This window comes from Hemitrygon akajei, chromosome 27 (assembly GCF_048418815.1).
Source record: "Hemitrygon akajei chromosome 27, sHemAka1.3, whole genome shotgun sequence".
Lineage (NCBI taxonomy): Eukaryota > Metazoa > Chordata > Chondrichthyes > Myliobatiformes > Dasyatidae > Hemitrygon > Hemitrygon akajei.
In genome coordinates this window covers 53,221,939-53,244,257 of record NC_133150.1, presented here as the reverse complement: position 1 = coordinate 53,244,257, position 22,319 = coordinate 53,221,939, and the positions used below count along the sequence as shown (strand labels likewise).

At 43.4% G+C, this 22,319-nt stretch overlaps 1 protein-coding gene across 1 annotated transcript in view; it reads right to left on the bottom strand.

Annotated features, from left to right (window-relative positions):
* The window catches only part of ndufs2 (NADH:ubiquinone oxidoreductase core subunit S2), a 39,667-nt gene extending 17,676 nt beyond the window's left edge, over positions 1–21,991 (bottom strand). Inside the window, exons 1-2 of the mRNA XM_073030956.1 lie at positions 21,846–21,991; positions 21,088–21,194 (exon numbers count right to left, since the gene is read on the bottom strand). Coding sequence (XP_072887057.1) covers positions 21,088–21,194; positions 21,846–21,922 — 184 coding nt within the window. The 5' untranslated portion in view covers positions 21,923–21,991. The remainder of the gene's footprint in view (positions 1–21,087; positions 21,195–21,845) is intronic.
* Between the last annotated feature and the right edge of the window lie 328 nt (positions 21,992–22,319).

The following is a 22,319-nucleotide window of genomic DNA, read 5'->3' as shown; positions in this document are numbered from 1 at the left end:
ACTGTTTATTCTTTTCCTAGCTGCAGCCTGGGCTACTGAATTCCTCCAGCATTTCATGTGCATCGCTTCTATTTCCAGCATCTGCAGATTTTCTAGTCTCACGCAGTGTCAGCTTGTTTTTCTCAAGAGGAAGTCAGACTTGTTTCTCAGAAGAACCTCAGCTGTGGACAAAGGGAATGGGTGGACACACTAGCAGAATTTATAGAGGTGTACAGCACGAAATTAGGCCTTTCAGCCCATTCTGACCACCAGCTATCCATCTGCCAGCACCACAGCATCACCTTCAATGCTACAACTGGAAGCAAACCTCACCAAACTCCAGACCCAAGAAGTCAACATCTCTCCTCTCTCTCTCCAAATGGATCCTTGACTTCCTTTTAAACACACCACAATCTCTAGGGACAACACCTCTGCCACGATGATTCTAAACACTGGTGCTCCATTAGTTGCATCCTCAATCCCCTACTCTACTCCCTGCGCACTCCTCGTGTGGCCAGATTCTGATCTAACTATCTGTAAGTTTACAGATGACATAAGGGTAGTTGGCCAAATGTCAGATAACAATGACTTGGAACACAAGAAGGAAATAGGGAGTTGTGCAACTAGTATTATGAAGCAACCTTTCCTTCATTGTAACAAAAGAGCTGGTCACTAATTTCAGACAGGGAGGTGGTGCACAGGCTCCTTTCTACACCAACGGTTTTGAGATCGAGAAGTTTGAGAGCTTCAAGTTCCAATAAGTGAACATTACCAATAGCCCATTTGGGTCCAACCATGTTGATGACACAGCCAAGGAAACTCTTCAATGCCTCTACTTCCTCAGGAGGCTAAAGAAATTTGGCATCTCTGCTCTAACCCTTACCAATTTTTAATAATGCACCTCACAACAACTGATCCACACAAGAAACTGCAGAGAATTGTGGCAGCTCAGCACATCAGAGAAACCAATCTCCCCTCCATAGATACTGTCAACACTTCTTGCTGCCCAAGTAAAGCAGCCAGCATAATTAAAGACTCCACCTAACCCAGACATTCTCTCCTCTCCCATCAGCCAGAAGCTACAAAAGTCTGAAAGCAGATACCTTCAGGCTCCAGGCCAACTTCCAACTGCTGTTGTAAGACTATTAAATGTTTTGCCAGTATGATACGATAGACTATGGACCTCAAAATCTATTTCATGAGTATCTTGCTCTCACTCTGTAACTGCTACATTTTATTCTGCATTGTTATTGCTTTACCTTGTTCTACCTCAAAGCACTGATCTAATCTGCATGAACAGTATGCAAACTTTTATGCATCTTAGTACATGTGACACCAATAGACCAATTCCTATTCCACTTGGCCCATAGCCTTCATATTCCATGTTATTCAAATGCTCCTCTGGATAGGTAAATGCTGTGAAAATCTGCCTCCATCATCTTTGCAGACAGTTTTAGCTCGAGATTCTAAGCTCCCACAAGGTGAAAAAAATTCCTCATATCCCCTCTAAAAATCTTATCATGAGTCATGGGGTAACATTACTCAGTGCTGACGCTGTCTATGCCCCCCCCCCCTAAATTTAGTATGCCTCTCTCACAACCACTCTCAACCACCTCCATTCTAAATAAAGCAGACCCAGCTTCTCCATTCTTTCCTCAGACCTGAAATGCTGGTGGACATCTAGTGCAATCACAGCTGTTATACAGGCTCCTCAGCCCAACAGGTCTGCATCGTTCAATAATCTGCCGACTTGAATTAATCCTTCTCTCATTGTTCCGAGCAGCTGTCTCACACCAGATTCTTTCAGTCATCTACACTCAAGGGCAATTGGCAATTTACAGCAGTCAATTACCCTGCCAGCCAGCCCACACAGTAGAAAATGGGAGGAAAGTGGAAGGCCCGGGGGAAATTCCCCACAGCCACAGCCCACAAAGAGCAACCAAGGTCAGTGGAGCTGGAACACAGCTGCACTACCCACTACCCCATTTAAGACACTGAATATAGAGAAATGTTTAAGCTTACAAATAGCATGAAAACATAGTACAGCAGAGAAACATGCCTTTCAGCCTATAATGTTGTGCATATTGTGGTTCATGTGCCCATCTCAGAGCCTCTGGGACACTTTAATTACGCAGTATGTGACTCCACCACCACCACAGGCAGCGTTTTCCAGGCACCACCACCCTGTGTAAAAAAATACTTGCTCCATACATTACCTTTGAACTTACCCCCCTTCACCTTAAATGTATGCCCTCAGGTATTAGACATTTCACACTGGGAAGTCGACTTGTCTACTGCCTACCCTACCAATGCTTCTCAATCTTATCACGTCTCCCCACAGCCTCCACCACTCCCAAATTTGTCTAACCTTTCCTTTTAGCCCATGCCCTCTAATTCAGGCACCATCCCGGTAAGCCTTGTACACACCCGCCTCGACATCTTTCCTATAAGGGGGGTGACTAAAACTTAATGTCATACTTCAGCCTAACTAGAGATTTATAAAGCTGCAACATAACTTCACGGCTCTGAACTCAGTGCCTCAACTAATAAAGGTAAACATGGCATATGCCTTTTCTTAAAAACCAGCCTATCAACCTGTGTAGCTACTTTCAGAGAGCAATGAACTTGGACCCCAAGATCCTTCTGTATATCAACAAAGTACTGTCTCTTTACATTTGACCTCCCAAAATACAATACTTCACATTTGGCAGAGTTAAACTCCATCTGCCATGACTCTGCTCATATTTGCAATTGTTCTGGATCCCACTGTATCCTTTGCAAGTCTTTCTGGGGTGTCCACAATCTTCATATCATCTACAAACTTACTAGCCCACCCATCTGCAGTTTCATTCAGGTATCACCAACAGCAGAGGTCCCAATATGGATCTGGGTAGAAGATCACAAGCTACAGATCTCCAGCCAGAATACATCCCATCAACCATCGCCTTGTTTCTACAGAAAGAATTCTGAATGCAAATCGTCAATTCACCATGGATTCCCAACAGAAGTCTTGGGAAATAACAGAACAAGGGGTGTGTAGCCAAGTAGATTACACAAAGGTAGTGAAAACAGTGACAACTTTGAAAAAAGAAGCACTGCCTTGGCTGAAGCATGTTACTTTGAGCAAAAACACAACTGGCAATGTGCAACCTCCCTGTCTTTCATTCTACGCTCCAGCTAAGGCTACTGTCCCATATGTTTTCTTCACCATCTCATTCATCTGTGCTGCCACCTTCAGGCATCTATGGACCTGGATACCAAGATCCCTTTGTCAATGCCCCCAAGGCCCTGCCATTCATTGTGCACCCTTATTAATCCTTCAAAAAGCCTAACACCACGTGCTCAACAAATTCCATTCGCCACCACTCTGAGCATCTGTTCAGTATTGTTCTGTAGCCGAAGACTATCCTCATGATTATATACCAGGGGTGGCCAAACCGCGGCTCGCAAGCCACATGCGGCTCTTTGGCATTCAACGTGCGGCTCATGGAAATATGCTGGTTGACCTCCTTTTTACCACGTGCTGCCACTGCATAGAAATGAATGGGAAAGCATTTTGGCGATAAATAGAACTGTGGGAAATCCCTTGAGACTTAATTCCACCGCTCAAGAGTTGGTGAGAATCGCTATGTGGCACTGAAAACAGCTTGAAGACAGAGGCGCGAGTTTCAAAATACACAACGCAGATCTACATCGTTTGACGCTCAAAGTGTTAGTGAGTCTAGGCCCGACCTCACTCATGTCATGTACATATAACCATATAACAATTACAGCACGGAAACAGGCCATCTCGGCCCTTCTAGTCTGTGCCGACGCTTACACTCACCTAGTCCCACTGGCTCACACTCAGCCCATAACCTTCCATTCCTTTCCTGTCCATATACCTATCCAATTTTACTTTAAATGACAATACCGAACCTGCCTCTACCACTTCTACTGGAAGCTCATTCCACACAGCAACCACTCTCTGAGTAAAGAAATTCCCCCTTGTGTTACCCTTAAACTTTTGTCTCCTAACTCTCAAATCATGTCCTCTTGGTTGAATCTCCCCTACTCTCAATGGAAAAAGCCTATCCACGTCAACTCTATCTATCCCCCTCATAATTTTAAATACCTCTATCAAGTCCCCCCTCAACCTTCTATGCTCCAAAGAATAAAGACCTAACTTGTTCAACCTTTCCCTGTAACTTAGGTGCTGAAACCCAGGTAACATTCTAGTAAATCTTCTCTACTCTATTTTGTTGATATCTTTCCTATAATTCGGTGACCAGAACTATACACAATACTCCAAATTTGGCCTTACCAATGCCTTGTACAATTTTAACATTACATCCCAACTCCTATACTCAATGTTCTGATTTATAAAGGCCAGCATACCAAAAGCTTTCTTCATCACCCTGTCCACATGAGATTCCACCTTCAGGGAACTATGCACCATTATTCCCAGATCACTCTGTTCTACTGCATTCTTCAATGCCCTACCATTAACCATGTATGTCCTATTTGGATTATTCCTACCAAAATGTAGCACCTCACAATTATCAGTCTTAAACTCCATCTGCCATCTTTCAGCCCACTCCTCTAACTGGCCTAAATCTGTCGGCAAGCTTTGAAAACCTACTTCATTATCCACAACGCCACCTACCTTAGTATCATCTGCATACTTACTAATCCAATTTACCACCCCATCATCCAGATCATTAATGTATACGACAAACAACAATGGACCCAATACAGATCCCTGAGGCACACCACTAGTCACCAGCCTCCAACCTGACAAACAGTTATCCACCACTACTCTCTGGCATCTCCCATCTAGCCACTGTTGAATCCATTTTACTACTTCAATATTAATACCTAACGATTGAACCTTCCTAACTAACCTTCCGTGCGGAACCTTGTCAAAGGCCTTACTGAAGTCTATATAGACAACATCCACTGCTTTAACCTTGTCGACCTTCCTCATAACCTCTTCAAAAAATTCAATAAGATTTGTCAAACATGATCTTCCATGCACAAATCCATGCTGACTATTCCTAATCAGACCCTGTCTATCTGGATAATTATATATACCATCTCTAAGAATAATTTCCATTAATTTATCCACCACTGACGTCAAACTGACAGGCCTATAGTTGCTAGGTTTACTCTTAGAACCCTTTTTAAACAATGGAACCACATGACCAATACGCCAATCCTCCGGCACCATCCCCGTTTCTAATGACATTTGAAATATTTCTGTCAGAGCCCCTGCTGTTTCTACACCAACTTCCCTCAAGGTCCTAGGGATATCCTGTCAGGACCCTGAGATTTATCCCCTTTTATATTCTTTAAAAAGCACCAGTACTTCCTCCTCTTTAATTGTCATAGTTTCCATAACTTCCCACTTGTTTCCCTTAACTTACACAATTCAATATCCTTCTCCTTAGTGAATACCAAAGAAATTGTTCAAAATCTCCCCCATCTCTTTCAGCTCCACACATAGCTGTCCACTCTGATTCTCTAAGGGGCCAATTTTATCCCTCACTATCCTTTTGCTATTAATATAACTGTAGAAACCCTTCGGATTTCTTTTCACCTTACTTGCCAAAGCAACCTCTTATCTTCTTTTAGCTTTTCTAATTTCTTTCTTAAGATTCTTTTTACATTCCTCGAGCATCTCATTTACTCCATGCTGCCTATATTTATTGTAGATCTCCCTCTTTTTCCAAACCAAGTTTCCAATATCCCTTGAAAACTATGGCTCTCTCAAACTTTTAACCTTTCCTTTCAACCTAACAGGAATATAAAGATTCCGTACTTTCAAAATTTCATCTTTAAATGACCTCCATTCCTCTATTACATCCTTCTCTTAAAACAAATTGTCCCAATCCACTCCTTCTAAATCTTTTCGCATCTCCTCAAAGTTAGCCTTTCTCCAATCAAAAATCTCAACCCTGGGTCCAGTCCTATCCATCTCCATAATTATATTGAAACTAATGGTATTGTGATCACGGGACCCGAAGTGCTCCCCAACACATACGTCCGTCACCTGACCTATCTCATTCCCTAACAGGAGATCCAACACTGCCCCTTCTCTAGTCGGTACCTCTATGTATTGTTGCAAAAAACTATCCTGCACACATTTTACAAACTCCAAACCATCCAGCCCTTTTACAGAATGGGCTTCCCAGTCTATGTGTGGAAAATTAATATCTCCCACAATCACAACCTTGTGCTTACTACAAATACCTGCTATCTCCTTACAAATTTGCTCCTCCAATTCTCGCTCCCCATTAGGTGGTCTATAATACACCCTATAAGTATTACTACACCTTTCCCATTCCTCAATTCCACCCAAATAGCCGCCCTAGATGAGCCCTCTAATCTATCCTGCCAAAGCACCGCAGTAATATTTTCTCCGACAAGCAATGCAACACCTCCTCCTCTTGCCCCTCCGTTTCTATCACACCTGAATCAACGAAATCCAGGAGTATTTAGTTGCCAATCACACCCCTCCTGCAACCATGTTTCACTAATAGCTACAACATCATATTTCCAGGTATCAATCCATGCTCTAAGCTCATCCACCTTTCTTACAATGCTCCTACCATTAAAATAGATGCATTTAAGAAACTCTCCACCTCTTCCTCTGTTTATCCCTAACGATGCGATCAACTTTATCTTTTTCTTCCTTCTCCCCTACATCTTCGGTCTGAGCGCTCCCCTTCTCTATCACCCGCCTATCCTCCTCACACACTGTCTACTAGCTTTCTGTTTGTGAACTTACCTCCTCTCCCCTAGTCTCTTCAAATTGATTCCCACCCCCCCAACCATTCTAGTTTAAAGTCTCCCAGTAGCCTTAGCAAATCTCCCCACCAGGATATTGGTCCCCCTAGGATTCAAGTGTAACCCGTCCTTTTTGTACAGGTCACACCTGCCCCAAAAGATGTCCCAATGATCCAGAAACCTGAATTCCTGCCCCACATTAACGCAGTGTAACATAGGATGCTGAATTGTGCAGACCTAGTTGGTACACTGTGGATACAAGTTTTGTTTACAAGTGCCTGTGAAAATTTTGCGAAGGAAGATGGTGTCATCAAGTTGTAAGAAACCAAAATATGAAGATGAAAACAGACATTTTAAGCCACAGTGGGAGGAAGATTTTGCATTCACTGTTAGAGGTAAACCTTTGTGTCTTATCTGCAATGTGTCACTCAGTCATTACAAAGCCAGTAATTTGAAGCGCCATTATGAAATAAATCACAAAAACATTTCGGCTGATTATCCACGAAAATCCGAATTACGAAAAAGCAAATTAACTGTGTTAAAATCATCTCTAAATAGCCAGCAGACACCGTTGACAACGTTCAGTAAGGAAGCCAATACAACGACCGAAGCTAGTTTCGTTATGTCATGGAATATTGCTCATGCTAAACGCCCATATTCTGATGGTGAACTTGTTAAGACTATAGCTAAAGTTGTTGCAGTGTTAGATCCAAACAACACAAAACTGCAGCAACTAATAGCACAAACACCAGTTACACGCCACACTACAGAGAGGCCTATCTCCCAGATCAGTGCTGATATTGCAGGCAAAATGATGTAACGAATTCCCTTGCATTCAGCTTAGCTCTTGATGAGCTAAGCTCTTCTTATTTGTCTTAGACAAATAAATATCATTAAAAATATCTCAGTTTTTTTCCCTTTTATTTTTATTTTTGGCAATTTAACCTTATGTTACAGAAATGCAAATTTGCATATTTTTCTTAGATGTTCCCGTAGTTCATTACCGTATTAAATACGCTCAATATAGTTAAAACAATCATCAAGATTTTGAAAACATTTGGTAAATATGTACATTATGATTACTGAAACTAATACAAATTAACAGTTTAAAAAACTACATGCATGAATAAATATTATTGCGAACATGTATTTAACATTTATATAAAATTTTTATAACAAAATGTGTATGTAACAATAAAAACGTATGTAAATTTTGTTCATGTCTTGAGGCTTTCAAACATCTGAAGTTAATCGTATGTGGCTCTTACATTAAGTTTGTCCACCCCTGAAATATAGTGTCTATAAAAAGTATTCACCTTGGAAGTTTTCATGTGCTATTGTTTTACAACATTAAATTACAGTAGATTTAATTTGTTTTTTTTTGACACTTATCAAGAGAAAAAGACTCTTGTGTCAGTGAAAACAGATCTCTACAAAGTGATACAAGTTACTTACAAATATAAAACACAAAATAATTGATTGTCTGAGTCAAGTCACTTTTTATTGTCATTTCGACCATAACTGCTGGTATAGTACACAGTAAAAATGAGACAATGTTTTTCAGGACCATGGTGTTACATGAAACAGTACAAAAACTACACTGAACTACGTAAAAACAACACAGAAAAAACTACACTAGAATACAGGCCTACCCAGGACTGGATAAAGTGCACAACAGTGCAGGCATTACAATAAATAATAAACAAAACAATAGGCACAGTAGAGGGCAGTAAGTTGGTGTCGGTCCAGGCTCTGGGCATTGACGAGTCGGATGGCTTGGGGGAAGAAACTGTTACATAGTCTGGTCGTGAGAGCCCAAATGCTTCGGTGCCTTTCCCCAAATGGCAGGAGAGAGAAGAGTTTGTATGAGGGGTGCGTGGGGTCCTCATAATGCTGATTGCTTTGTGGATGCAGTGTGCAGTGCAAATGTCTGTAATGGCGGGGAGAGAGACCCTAATGATCTCAGCTGACCTCACTATCCGCTGCAGGGTCTTGCGATCCGAGATGGTGCAATTTCTGAACCAGGCAGTGATGCAGCTGCTCAGGATGCTCTCAATACAACCCCTGTAGAATATGATGAGGATGGGGGGGGGGGGGGGGGGGTGGAAGATGGACTTTCCTCAGCCTTCGCAGAAAGTAGAGACACTGCTGGGCTTTCTTTGCTATGGAGGTTGAGGGACCAGGTGAGATTCTCCGCAAGGCGAACACCAAGATATTTGATCCTCTTAACGATCTCTACCAAGGAGCTGTCGATGTTCAGTGGAGAGTGGTCACTCCATGCCCTCCTGAAGTCAGCAACCATCTCTTTTATTTTGTTCACATTCAGAGACAGGTCATTGGCTCTACACCAGTCCGTTAGCCGCTGCACCTCCTCTCTGTATGCTGACTCGCATTCACCCCTTCAGGTCAGTATTTAGTAGATGCATCTTTGGCAGCAATTACAGCCCTGAGTCTGTGTGGACAGGTCTCTATCAGCTTTGCACATCTGTACACTGCAATTTTCCCCCATTCTTCTTTACAAAACTGCTCAAGCTCTGTCAGATTGCATGAGGATCATCAGTGACCAGTCCTTTTCAAATCCAGCCACATATTCTCAGTTGGATTGAGGTCTGGACTCTGATTTGTCCACTTCAGGACATTAACTTTGTTGTTTTAAGCCATTCCTGTGTAGCTTTGACTTTATGCTTGGGTTCATTGTCTTGCTAGAAAACAAATCTTCTCCCAAATTGCAGTTCTCTTGCAGACTGCATCAGGTTTTCCTCCAGGATTTCCCGGTATTTTGCTACATTCATTTTACCCTCTACCTTTACAAGCCTTCCAGGGCCTGCTGCAGTGAAGCATCCCCACAGCATGATGCAGCCATCATCATGCTTCACAGTAGGGATGGTATGTTTTTGATGATGTGTAGTGTTTGGCTTACATCAAACAAACCCTTTAGTCTGATGGCAAAAAAGCTCAATTTTGGTTTCATCAGACTATAGAACCTTATTCAAGCTGACTTCAAAGTCTCCCACATGCCCTCTGGCAAACCTTTCACGTGAGTTTTTTCCCCAACAGTGGCTTTCTCTTTGCCACTCACCCTTAAAGCTGCAACTGCTGAAACATCTGAGCAACAGTTGTTGTATGAGCAGTCTCTCCCATCTCACCCACTGAAGCCTGACCTCCTCCAGATTTGTCACAGCTCTCTTTGTGGCCTCCTTCACTAATTCCCTTCTTGCCCAGTCACTCAGTTTTTGAGGACAGCCTGCTCTAGGCAGATTACAGTTGTGCCATATTCTTTCCATTTCTTAATGATTGATTTAACTGTACTCCAAAGATATTTTCTTGGATCCATCTCCTGACTTGCACTTTTCAATAACCTTTTCATGGAGTGCTTGAAGCATTCTTTTGTCTTCACAGTGTAGTTTTTGCCAGAATACTGACTCATCAGTAGCTACACCTTCCAGATTCAGGTTTATTTTTACTACAATCAATTGAAACACCTTGACTGCACACAGGCTATCTCTATTTAACTGATTATATAACTTCTAAAACCAATCGGCTGCAGCAGTGATGATTTGGTGTGTCATATTAAAGGAGGATGAATACTTATGCAATCAATTTGTTTTATATATGTAATTATTTTAGATCACTTTGTAGAGAGCTGTTTCCACTTTAACACAAGAGTATTTTTCTGCTGATCAGTGTCAAAAAGCAGAATTAAATCCACTGTGAATGAATGTTGTAAGACAATAAAACATGAAAAGTTTCAGGGGGCAGGGATGTGAATACTTTTCATAGGCACTGTATATTCAAGCTAATCCCATTTCGCAGCACTTGCCCATATCTTTCAGAACCATGAATCTGTAGAAATCACACACCACACACCTGTAGAAATTTGTTAGTCATTGGTGACGTATGAAATCTCCTCAAACTCCTAATGAAGTATATCTGCAGGTATGCCTTCTTCATGATTCTGCATGGCCTGGGATAGACCCCCTGAGAAGATGCCCAGGAATTTGAAGCTGTTCACCCTTTCCACTGCTGACTCAAAGATAGGTCTGTGTTCTCCTAACTTCCTCTTTCTGAAGGCCCAAATAATTCCTTGGTCTCACTGATGTTAAGTGTGAAGTTGCCGTTGCAACACTACTCAACCAACTAATCTCTCACTCCAGTATGCTTCCTCATCTTTATCTGAGATTCTGCTAACCAATGATGTATTTGGTGAATTTATAGATGGGGTTTGACCTGTGCTAACCACAGTCACAAGTATAGGGAGAATACAGTAGGCTAAGCACGCATCCTGTGCCTGTGTTGATCGTCAGCGAGGAGATGTCATTACCGATCTGCACTGACTGTAGTCTCCCAATGAAGAAGTTAAGGATCCATTTACAGGAGGTACAAAAGCTCAGATTTTGGAGCTTGTGGATCTTTACTGAGAGGATGATGTTGCTCACCATGCTGTATTTGATATACAGCAGCCTGACATATGTATTACCGTATTCCCGGTGGTCCAAGGACAAGTGGAGAATCAAGTGAGATTGCTTCCACTGTAGACTAGCTGAGGTGGTAGCAAATTGCAGCAGGGCCAGATTGTTGCTTAGGCAGGAGCTGATTCTGGCCATCACCAACTTCTCACAGCACTTCATCATAGTTGATGTGAGTGGTGTGGGTGATGGTCATTGGGCACTCTGCTCACCTTGGACACTGGTAATGAATGATGTCCCTTTGAAGGTGAGAACCTTCAATTGTAGTAGTGAGAGATTGGAGCAGTCCTCAAACACTTACCGTAGATGCCGGATTATAAGCCACTACTTTTTTCCCACGCTTTGAACAGCTTTGAACACTGCGGCTTTTACTACGGTGCGACTAATGCATGGTTTTTTTTCATGCCGCCAAAAACATTTTGCCTCGTAACAGTAGACCAATAAAATTGATGAGTAGTTCACAGAGGTCCAATGAAATTGTACGATAAATCAAGCGCACTTTCACAATTAAATTATTGTAAATCAGTCATTTGTACTCACCCTCATCAACATGGAAAACACTCGAAGAAAAGCATTGTGCTGCCTTTATGGCAGTTATTTAGTTTATAATATTTTCGCTTAGTAATTCATTTGTTAGTATTTTCTAGTTAAAGTTAGAAGTGTTTTAACTATATTTGTTTTCTGTACTACATCCCGGGATGCTATGACGTCACATCCGATTTCGCCGCGTCTTGTGGGAAATACCGGTTTGCGATAAACGGGAAGGTGGGGGCGAGCGGCATTAGACCCGCACGAGAACGCTGCTTTTAAGTTAAAGGCGATCAATAACTTTTCCTGGTAGGCTGCAGTATATATATTTTTTTACCAGTCGTTAGGAGATATTGGAATGTTGTTTGTGTACTGTTCAGTAAAAAAGTATACGCAACGTAATTTGTGTGTTACCGATACGTATGTATATTTAAAAGTAGCCGTGTTACAGGCACGGTTCGAAAAAAAGCATTTGCAATATGTATTTGTTTATGTTACCATACGGATTTAATTAAAAGTTAAAAAATCCTCACGTGTAATATCTTTCTGTGTAAATATCTCATATTACAACGTGGGACACCTGCGGCTTAAAATCCGGTGCGGCTTGTACAAGTACAAAATTGATTTTCTTTCTAAAATTAGAGCCTGCGGCTTTTAATCAGGTGCGCTCTGTAGTACGGAATCTACGGTAGTTGGTAGGCACAGGTTTTCAACCCTGCCAGATACCACTGGAGCCTTATACTTGGGAGGGTTCACCCTCTAAGGATGTTCTAACTTTCAGCTCTGTGAGAGGTCACAGAATCTCCACTGTGCAGATTCACACAGATGTAGTTTTATTCTCCCTTTCAGAGTGGGCAGAAAAAGCATTGAGCTCATCAGGGAATGAGGCCTTTCTGGCAGTAATGATGTTGTAGCTTTCCATGTGGTTATTTATTTATTGAGAAACAGTGTGGAGCTGGCCCTTCTGACTCTTTGAGCCACACCGCCCAGCAGTCCCCCACTTAATCCCAGCCTAATCACAGGACAATTCACAATAACCAATTAACCTACCAACTGATACATCTTGGGACTATGGGAGGAAACTGGAGCACCTGGACAAAACCCATACGATCATGGGGAGAACATACACACTCATGTGCTTTATATACCTGTGAGACACACTTCCATGTCTTGCACTCCAAGGAGTTGAGGGCTACCTTGCCCAACTTCTTCCTATAACTGAGTCCCTCAAGTCCTGGCAACATCATGTATCTATCTCTATCATAGTCCTCTGTGCAATGGAGTCCAGAGATTCGCTACCCTCTGGGAAAGGAACAGGGCTTCTGGCCCATGATACTGAGCTAAATTAAATTAATTAAATGCCAAACTAAACTCATCCTTTCTGCATAATGTCCATATCCTTCCATTATCTGCACATCCATGTGCCTATGTAACAGCCTCTTAATGCCTCTAATGTTATCTCTGGTAGCATAGTCTAGGCATCCACCATTCTGTGTAAAATATATATATTCTCTTCAAAATCTCCACATCCTTCCTATAATGAGACAAACTGAACTGATTGCAGATGCAGCTTACTATTGCTTTATAAAGCTGCAACATTACTTCCTTACCCTTGAACTTAATGTCTCAACTAATAAAGGCAAGTATGCCTTATCAGAATCAGATCTAATATCATGGCATACGTCGTGAAATGTTATTTTTCAGCAGCCGTTCATTGTAATACATAGGATTATATAATTATATATAAAAGATAAATTAAATAAGTAGTGCAAAAAGAAAAGGAAGAAAATAATGAAAAGTGTTCATGGTTCATCACCCATTCAGAAATCTGATGGCGGAGGGGAAGAAGCTGTTCCTGAGACGTTGTGTGTGCCTTCAGTCTCTTGTACAGAAATGAGAAAGGGGCATCTCCTGGGTGATAAGGGGATTGCCTTTTGAGGGTATCCTGGATGCTAGAAAGGCTAGTGCTCATGGAGCTGGCTGAGTTTACAACTTTTGGCAGTTTTTTTCTAATCCTGAGCAATGGATTACCAGAGGGTGATGTAACCAGTTAGAATGCTCTCCACCATACATCTGCAGAAATCTGTAAGGGTCTTTGGTGACATATCAAATTCTCCTTAAACTCCTAATGGAATTTTCGCTACTGCCATGCCTAATTTGCAATTGCACCAATATGTTGGGCCCAGGATAGATCCTCAGATGCTGACACTCAGGAACAAGAATCTGCTCACCCACTTCCGCTTCCGATCCCTCCATCAGAACGGTGTGTTTTCCCTTGTCTAACCATTCCTGAAGTCCACAAGCAATTTCCTGGTCTCAGTGACGTTGAGTGCAAGTCTGTTGTTCAGACCACTCAACCAGCTGATCTATCTCACTCCTGTATACTTTGTCACCATTTGAAATTTTGCCAATAGTTCTGACATATGCCTTGCCATCACAACAGCGCACTGTTCTTTCACATTTGATCGCCCAAAGTTTAACATCTTACAAGTGGCCAGATTAAATTACATCTGCCATTTCTCTACCACATTTGCAACTGATCAGAGTGCTATTGTATCATTTGGCAATCTTCCACATGATCCACAACACAACCAAATCTATTATCTACAAACCTACTAACTACCGATCTACATTTTCAGTACGGATCTCTGAGGAAGACCATTAATCACTGACCTCCAGCCATCATAAGTTCCACTCACTACTACCCTCTCCCTTCTAAGGACAAGCCAATTCTGAATGCCAGTAGCCAAGTTCTTGTGGATCCCATGCATTATAATCTTCTGAATGCATCAACCACGAGGGTCCTTGACAAACCTCTTCCTAAAATCTACATAGATAACACACACATCTCTAGCTTGATCATCTCCTGGGAAAGAAATCTATCAAATTAGTATGAAATGACTAGCTTTACACAATACTATGCTTACTGTCACTAATTAGATCATGGTTTTCCGATAGCTTCCTATTACTGGTGTGAGACTCACCAGTCCGTAGTTTTCAGGATTAATTTTATTTCCAATCAATTTTCAGGATTAATTGAATAATGGAACATTAACCACTTTTAGCCCTGTAGGACCTCGCCTGTGGCTTGAGAGGATAGGAAGAGTTTAGTCAGTGCCCCAGCAATCTCATCTCTTGCCTCTCTCAATAACCTGCAGCATATCCCTTTAGGAGCTGGAAACTTACTTAGATTTGGATTTATCAGATGTACATCAAAACATTTGGTGAAATGTGTTACTTGCACTAACACACCCAATGATGTGCTGTGGGCAGTCCCCAAGTGTCGCCACACATTCTACTGGCACCACAGCATGCCCGCAACACTCAACACAACAAAAACAGCAGCAAAAAGGTCCCTTTCCCACAGGCCTGCAACCCTCTGGGCCTCCATTCCTTGACCCCATACTCTCTTGCATTCACCAGGCCTCTCGCCTCCAGTCCCTGGCCTGGACTTACTGTCTACAGTAGTGGTCGACAACCTGTCGATTTTTGAGACTTTCCCAGTTGATCCCGAAAAAAAAGGAAAAATAAATGCACAAATACTGTTGAGAGATTGTTTCCGGGTTGCAGGGTTTTAGTTCCGTTCTTTCTGTCCAGTGCGCATGCGTGTAGCTCTCCCGCACTACACAGTGTACTTCAGTGGTCCCCGAGTCAGTTGCACCTTTCCTCATTCCCTGTCACGCCCACTGTTGAACTTGAATACACGCGAGGTCATCAGTCACCTAAACGCAGTGACACCCTCGCGCCAGGGTTCGCTAGTTGGCCTTGCGCGGCCGGCAGGAAGTGCCGTTGCTACTGGCCCTGAGCACTGCCTCTGAACCTGTTTACCACACCGAATGTTCGTGGGGAACTTGGTGCTAAAATATTCGCAGATTACCTAATTTGGACTCTGTTTCGTAAGTAGCAGAGCAGCTACCACGCTGCGATCTACTGAAACAAACTTTTGTCGGCTGATAGATCCTACGGGGGGGTGGGCACGGGCCTGTCGCTCTTCTTGCTCGGTTGGCTGCTCGCTCTGGACTGTGACCACTGCGGCCCCGGTACAGGGACCTCCAGCCCTGACCTTGTCCTCTCACACCACCCACGACCAGCCGCACCTGGCCAAGGTGTCTGGTGGCGGAAGGCTGGAGCTCAGGCCCGGAGACTGTCCAATAAGGCAATGAAGCCCTCAAAACTGCTTCGGTACCTTGAGTCCAAGCACCCAGCACTTAAAGACAAACCCGCTGAGGTTTTTCAGCAGAAAAAACGTGAGCAAGTGGGACAGAAGCCAAGAGCTGCGAAAACTAAATTGGGGAATAGACTGGACATAAGGAACCTGCTTCGAGTATCGCCGTATTCCCGTCGTGTTTAACACCCCCCCGCCCCCGTCGTCCGGTCCGCAAGAATATTATCAATATTAAACTGGTCCGTGGTGCAAAAAAGGGTGGGTACCCCCGCTGTTTATACAATTTTTCTACTTCCGGGTTGTGGGGTTTTACTTCCGGTCTTTTCTGCTCCGGTGCACATGCGTGTAACTAATTGATGTGGGGTCGATCTTGCCTTTTACTAAGGCCGAGGTAGGGGATCTTGGGCTTAAAAAAGTTGGTGACCACTAGTCTACATTCTTCAACCGAAACTCACCTGAATGTTCTTTAAGAGACACAACACTACCTCCTTACCTCAAAAGACTCTAGCATATTATTACACTCCACACCAATCTCACTATCCTCCACATCCAACACAAAGTACTCACTTAGGATCTCACCCAATATAAAGCGGCTTTGATTCTGTCTTGCCAAGCATACTCATAGCCTCTCCTGACTCTCCAAATATCCACTGAGTTTTTCTTCTAGCTTTTTTTTAAATAATCAAGTTCCCCATTTGATTTTAGCTTCCTAAACCCTGCTTGAGTTTCTTTTTTCTTGGCTAAATTCACACCTCTCTCAACATCCAAGGTTCTCTCACCTGCAATCCTTGTCCTTCCTTCTGCTGGACTTTAAACACCCTTCAAATGTTAGATGTGGACTTGCCCAAACAGTTGTTCCCATTAACTCTTCCTAGTTACTGCCTAATACACTTGTAATTTTTCCTGTTCCAATTTAATATGATCGCTCCCACAAAGTCTACATCTATCCTCATCTGTAACCATCTTAAAACGTAAGTTATGGTCACAGTTCCCTAAATTTCACACCAGTTCAGCATGAGTCCTCCTCTCATGAGACTATCTACAGATTGACTTCCTCCTGACAGAAGCTAACAAACCTTGCCCATCTAAACCTCTTGCACTAGATAGATAGATAGATAGATAGATACTTTATTCATCCCCATGGGGAAATTCAACTTTTTTCCAATGTCCCATACACTTGTTGTAGCAAAACTAATTACATACAATACTTAACTCAGTAAAAAAATATGATATGCATCTAAATCACTATCTCAAAAAGCATTAATAATAGCTTTTAAAAAGTTCTTAAGTCCTGGCGGTAGAATTGTAAAGCCTAATGGCATTGGGGAGTATTGACCTCTTCATCCTGTCTGAGGAGCATTGCATCGATAGTAACCTGTCGCTGAAACTGCTTCTCTGTCTCTGGAGGTCCCAGTCTATATTGGAGAAGCTGAAGTCCCCACATCAACAATCCGAGTGGTTTTACACATTTCCCTGATCTTCCTGCGTTATCTGTTCCTCAGTACCCCGGTGCCTGTTGGGGTGGGGGTGGTGAATATGGATAGCATAATCACCATGGTGATTGCACCCTTTGCATTTTTGAGTTCTGCCCACAGAGGGTGGATGAGTCCTCCATTATGTGCCCTCTGATAGCAGCTGTGATATTGCCCCATGTTTAATAGTGCAACTCTACCCCACACTGAAAACACAAGTCCTGGAACACTACCATCCAGTCCTATCCCTCTCAACCTTGTCCCCTCTTCTCAGATCCAAAAGGACATTGCTTTATTCTGAGGCAGTACCTTTGGATCCCAGATGCTCATAGTAATTTAAAGGTCCTTTCCACACTCACCCGACCCAAGTCTTTGAGTATCTGGTAGGTTTAAATGAAATCCTCCCTCATCCTTCTAAATCCCTCCCCGTGAGATGTTAAAAGATTAATTTGCCCTGCTGACATGCAGGAAATTAGATGCTAAGCTACGCCGCGGGTAGTGTATCTTACAGACGTGACTGACTGTGGCATAAAACTCTATAAAAAGGGAGGACTGTTCTCTTGTTCGGAGAGCAACACTTGACAGGGCTCCACAAGTACTGCAAAGTTTGTTAAGAGGTCCTTCAAAAAACTTGTACTTGCTTAAATAAAGAATCGTAGCTATCCACAGATGTTGGCATCAAGTGTGTAACAACCTCAAGAAAACGAACCAACACCCTTATTGAGACTTTCATTCTTGGGATTATTTTTGTGAGTCTCATGTGAACTGTCTCAAGGGTTAGCATATCTTTCCTTAGATATAGGGCTCAGACTTTCAAGCGTGGTCTAATAAATTCTCAGCAGTACCTCCATGCACTTATATTCTAATCCTCTCAAGATGCTAGTACCTTGTCACTAATACCAAGGGGTCTTCTTCTTTAAATGTCTCATGTGTAGCACCTTGTCAAAGGCCTTCTGAAACCCAAATAACAACCACTGACTCATTTGTCTAACCAGCTTGTTAACTCCTCAAACAATTCTAACAGATTAGTCAGGCAGGATTTTCTGTTAAGAAACAATGCAATTTTATAACATTTTATCATGTACTTTCAAGCCATTCTCCAAAATTTCATCCTTAATTATGGACTCTTAAAATCTGACTAACAATGGCTAACAGTCCAATAATTTCCAGTCTTTAGCCTCCTTCCCTCCTTAAGCAGGGGTGTTAAATTGTGCTTTCCTATTTCTCTGGGACCCTCCTTGACTCCAGTAATTCTTGAAAGATTACTATTAATGTTCAAGTCCAACTGTCATTCAATCACACATGAATGCCCATGAATAAAGCCAAACAAAACAGCGTTTCTCTGGGCCAAGGTGCAAAACACAGTACCAACAGTCAAGTACATACAAAATACCAGTAAAATATAGTCACACAAAAAAATATGGTCCAAGTCCGAGTCCATGAATGTTGCAGCAGCCAACAGTTGAACACAAATCTGTTGAAATTGTCTGAGGAAAAGGCAAGATTGAGAAAGGAGAGTCAGTGGATGTTGTTTACTTGGATTTTCAGAAGGCCTTTGACAAGGCACCACAGGTGAGGCTGCTAAACAAGGTAACAGCCCATGGTATTACAGGAAAGATATTAGTGTCAGGTAATGTAATGGATGACTGACGACACATTGTTCATAACAAGTTGTTCTACATAATTCACAAACACTAAGGTGACTGCTTTGGGTTTGTTCTTAATGGAAGTAAAGGGCTGTGGCTTTTGTCAAGCACATAGAACGACTCTTGCCATGTTTTATTCACAAAATCCTACACCGGTGACCTGGAAGCTCCTAGACCATTCCAGTCACTCAACGACATGTTGACCACATGGTTTGCACAGACAGAAGGCCAGTTCGCGTTGTGAGAAATCACAGCGGACAATACCAAATTTTATGTCATAGTATCACTAAGTAGTGTGCTACAGCCAGAGTGGCGAGTCCACGAGGAGACCCACCTGAACGTGATAAACGTCACCCTGAAAACTCACCTCTTACAGATTTCTGGACTGTCTGAATCTGAGCGCGCCCAGCAGTTGTTCTCCTTGCCCGGCCTGGGTGATGCTAGGCCTTCAGAAATAATGGACCACATGCTAATACTTACGATCCTTGTTTTATTTTCAAAGAACTCTTTATACAAATCACGTCAGCACTTGAGGCCACAATGGCCCAGAACACTGATATTAAATTGCATCACACCACGGCATATCACCCTCTGTCCAGTAACCTTTGTGAGCAGTTTCACTGCTCTGAGGGCTTCCCTAATGGACTCGTGTCGGCATAATCATTTCCTGTGGATCCTACTGGGGCTCACAACGGCTCCAAAAGAGGACCTGTGGTCATCCACGGCAGAATCAGTGTACGAACAGCCACTATGGGTGCAAGGTGACTTTCTTCCTAACGCCATGACCACTTGGCCACATCTCAGCAGCGTTGCACCTTCCTCCTCAGTAAACTCATTCTTTTACTCTGATTCCTACCTCCCATCACGGCGTACAGCACACTTGAGTTCCAGCTGACCTACATTCTACCTCTTGTATTTTCGAGCAACCACGATGCACATCAACACCCCTTATCCTGTTCTGCATTTGGAACAGGGCAAAGCAACTTTCATTGCAAATAGGAAGGGTAAACCTGAATTATTTCTGTACACTGCCTTAAACTGCACACCCTCCCCCCAAAGATCTGGATGGTTCTAATACCATACCCCTTCATCACGGCACGACCCTGTGTGTCAGCACACCACTGGATGAGTCAGAGGCACTGGCTGTACTCCAAATGAGGCACAGTGGGCAGGAGCCAGGGGGGTGGGAGTAGAGGGTGAGGGAAAGATGTCATTGAGTGCAGAGGAGATTTACAAGAATGTTGCCAGGACTCGAGGGGCTGAGTTACACAGAAAGGTTTATCAGGTTGGGACTTCTCTCATTGGAGCATAGGATAACGAGGAATGATTTTATAGAGGTGTAGAGAATGCACTCAATCTTTTCCTCAGGATTGGGGGAATCGAAAACCAATGGGCATTGGTTGTAGGTGAGAGGCGGGAGATTTAACAGGAACCTTTTTCACCCAGAGTGCAGTCAGTATATAGCAGTGGTTGAGACAGATGCATTACTACATATAACAGACACGTGGACAGTTACATGTAATGGACAGACAAATCACTCTAACTCAGATGGGAATCTTGGTCAGTATGGGTCAGTTTCTCTGCTGCATGACAAAGACTACCACTACCCAATTACCTATCTTTAACGTTCCCTGCTACCTAACTTAGTGGAGCCCTTGTCCTCTCCCACCTCCAGCCAATCAGTAATAGAATCTACAAATCAATGAAGGCCAAGGAATAATCCACGAGGCTCGAAGAAGTCCCATCATTTTTGACTAGCTGTCTTCTATGCAAGAACCAGTCAACAATTTATCTTAACACACGTCTCACAATACTAACAGCTCTCATCCTGCACACCAACCTTCAATGTGGAACCTTTTAAACTGCCTCTGGAATTCAAAACACGTTACATCTACAGCTTCCCCTTTACTGAACGTACTCAGGCTTTGCACACAGACCCACTGTGAGGCCCAGCTGCATCAAGGGAGGCAACTACCCAGGCTCAACAGTGGAATCAAATGTCAGATTCCCATTCACAATGATGTCCACACACACAGTCAACAACCACCTCTCCACAGCCCTACCGTTCCAGGGAGGGGGTTTCCACTTGGCTGTGACCTCTGTTGGGTACATGACGGCACCGGCGTACTGCTCCATCCAGGCTGCGTCTGGCTGCCATTGCTTGGCTCCTCTGAAGAGGGGAAGGGGCAGAGTGCAAAGGTTAATAACACAACAGCTCACAACTCAGTTCACTCTCTACAATCTACGGCAACCCTCACGTCCTTCCCCAACCATATAATAACCCCACCCATCCTCCAGCCCCTACGCCATACTCCCCCCCCACCCCCACTATCTATTCCCAACACAAACCCGACCTATCACTGTAAACACCAACAGTTCCTGCATCCCTCCCATCTCTGTAACATTACTGGCTTGGACGCTTGTGAACTCTGCAACACCGAACCCACCCCCCCCCCACCCCACCCCACCTTGCAGCACTCCTCATCCCCTACAACTCACCCCTCTAGTTGCTACACCTTTCCATGTTTCTACACTACAACTCCCTCCCCGTCTCTGTAACCTCAACCAGCCCCTGTATCCCTCCCCATCTCTGTAACCCCATCCAGCCCGTATCCCTCCCCGTTTCTGTAACCTCATCCAGTCCCTACACCCCTCCCTGTCTCTGTAAGCCCCTCCAGTCCCTAAATCTCTACCTGTCTCTGTAACCTCTAACCCCTTACCATTCCATCCTTGGTTTTACATGGTGCTCTCTGACCTCACCTATCCCTAGTCCATCTTTGACTCCCTCCCCTAGAATCCCGAAGCAAAACCCAGGCCTGACCTGCTGGGAACCAATGAAGGAAGACAAGGACTAGGGAGCCGGCATCCCCGGAGTAATAACCGCGTCGCCGCCGCCATTGCTCCGCGACCTTCACCGTTCGGCGGATGTGCGTTGACGTCATATCCGTGTTACTGAGGGGCAAAAGGAACAAAGCGCCAACTGAGAGGTACGGGCCCATCTTGTTGAGGTCAGCTGCAGGTTCTCCACCTAGGGCTAGTGCCACCGCTATGCTGTTGAGGAATCAAATTCCCAGAGCCTGTCTGTGAAACGGAGATCACAATCCGCCCACCGAAATAACAGGTCTACTTGGATCCTATATTCGTCAGCGGATAAACACAAGCATGTTCCGCATTAGGTGGTTATTAGTGTACTCATCTTAAAATGAAATGAGTCTAATTACTGCACCTCAAAATAGATACAAGTTTTAATACTTTTTTTTATCATCAGCCTCATGGATAATGTAAAGCACCATGC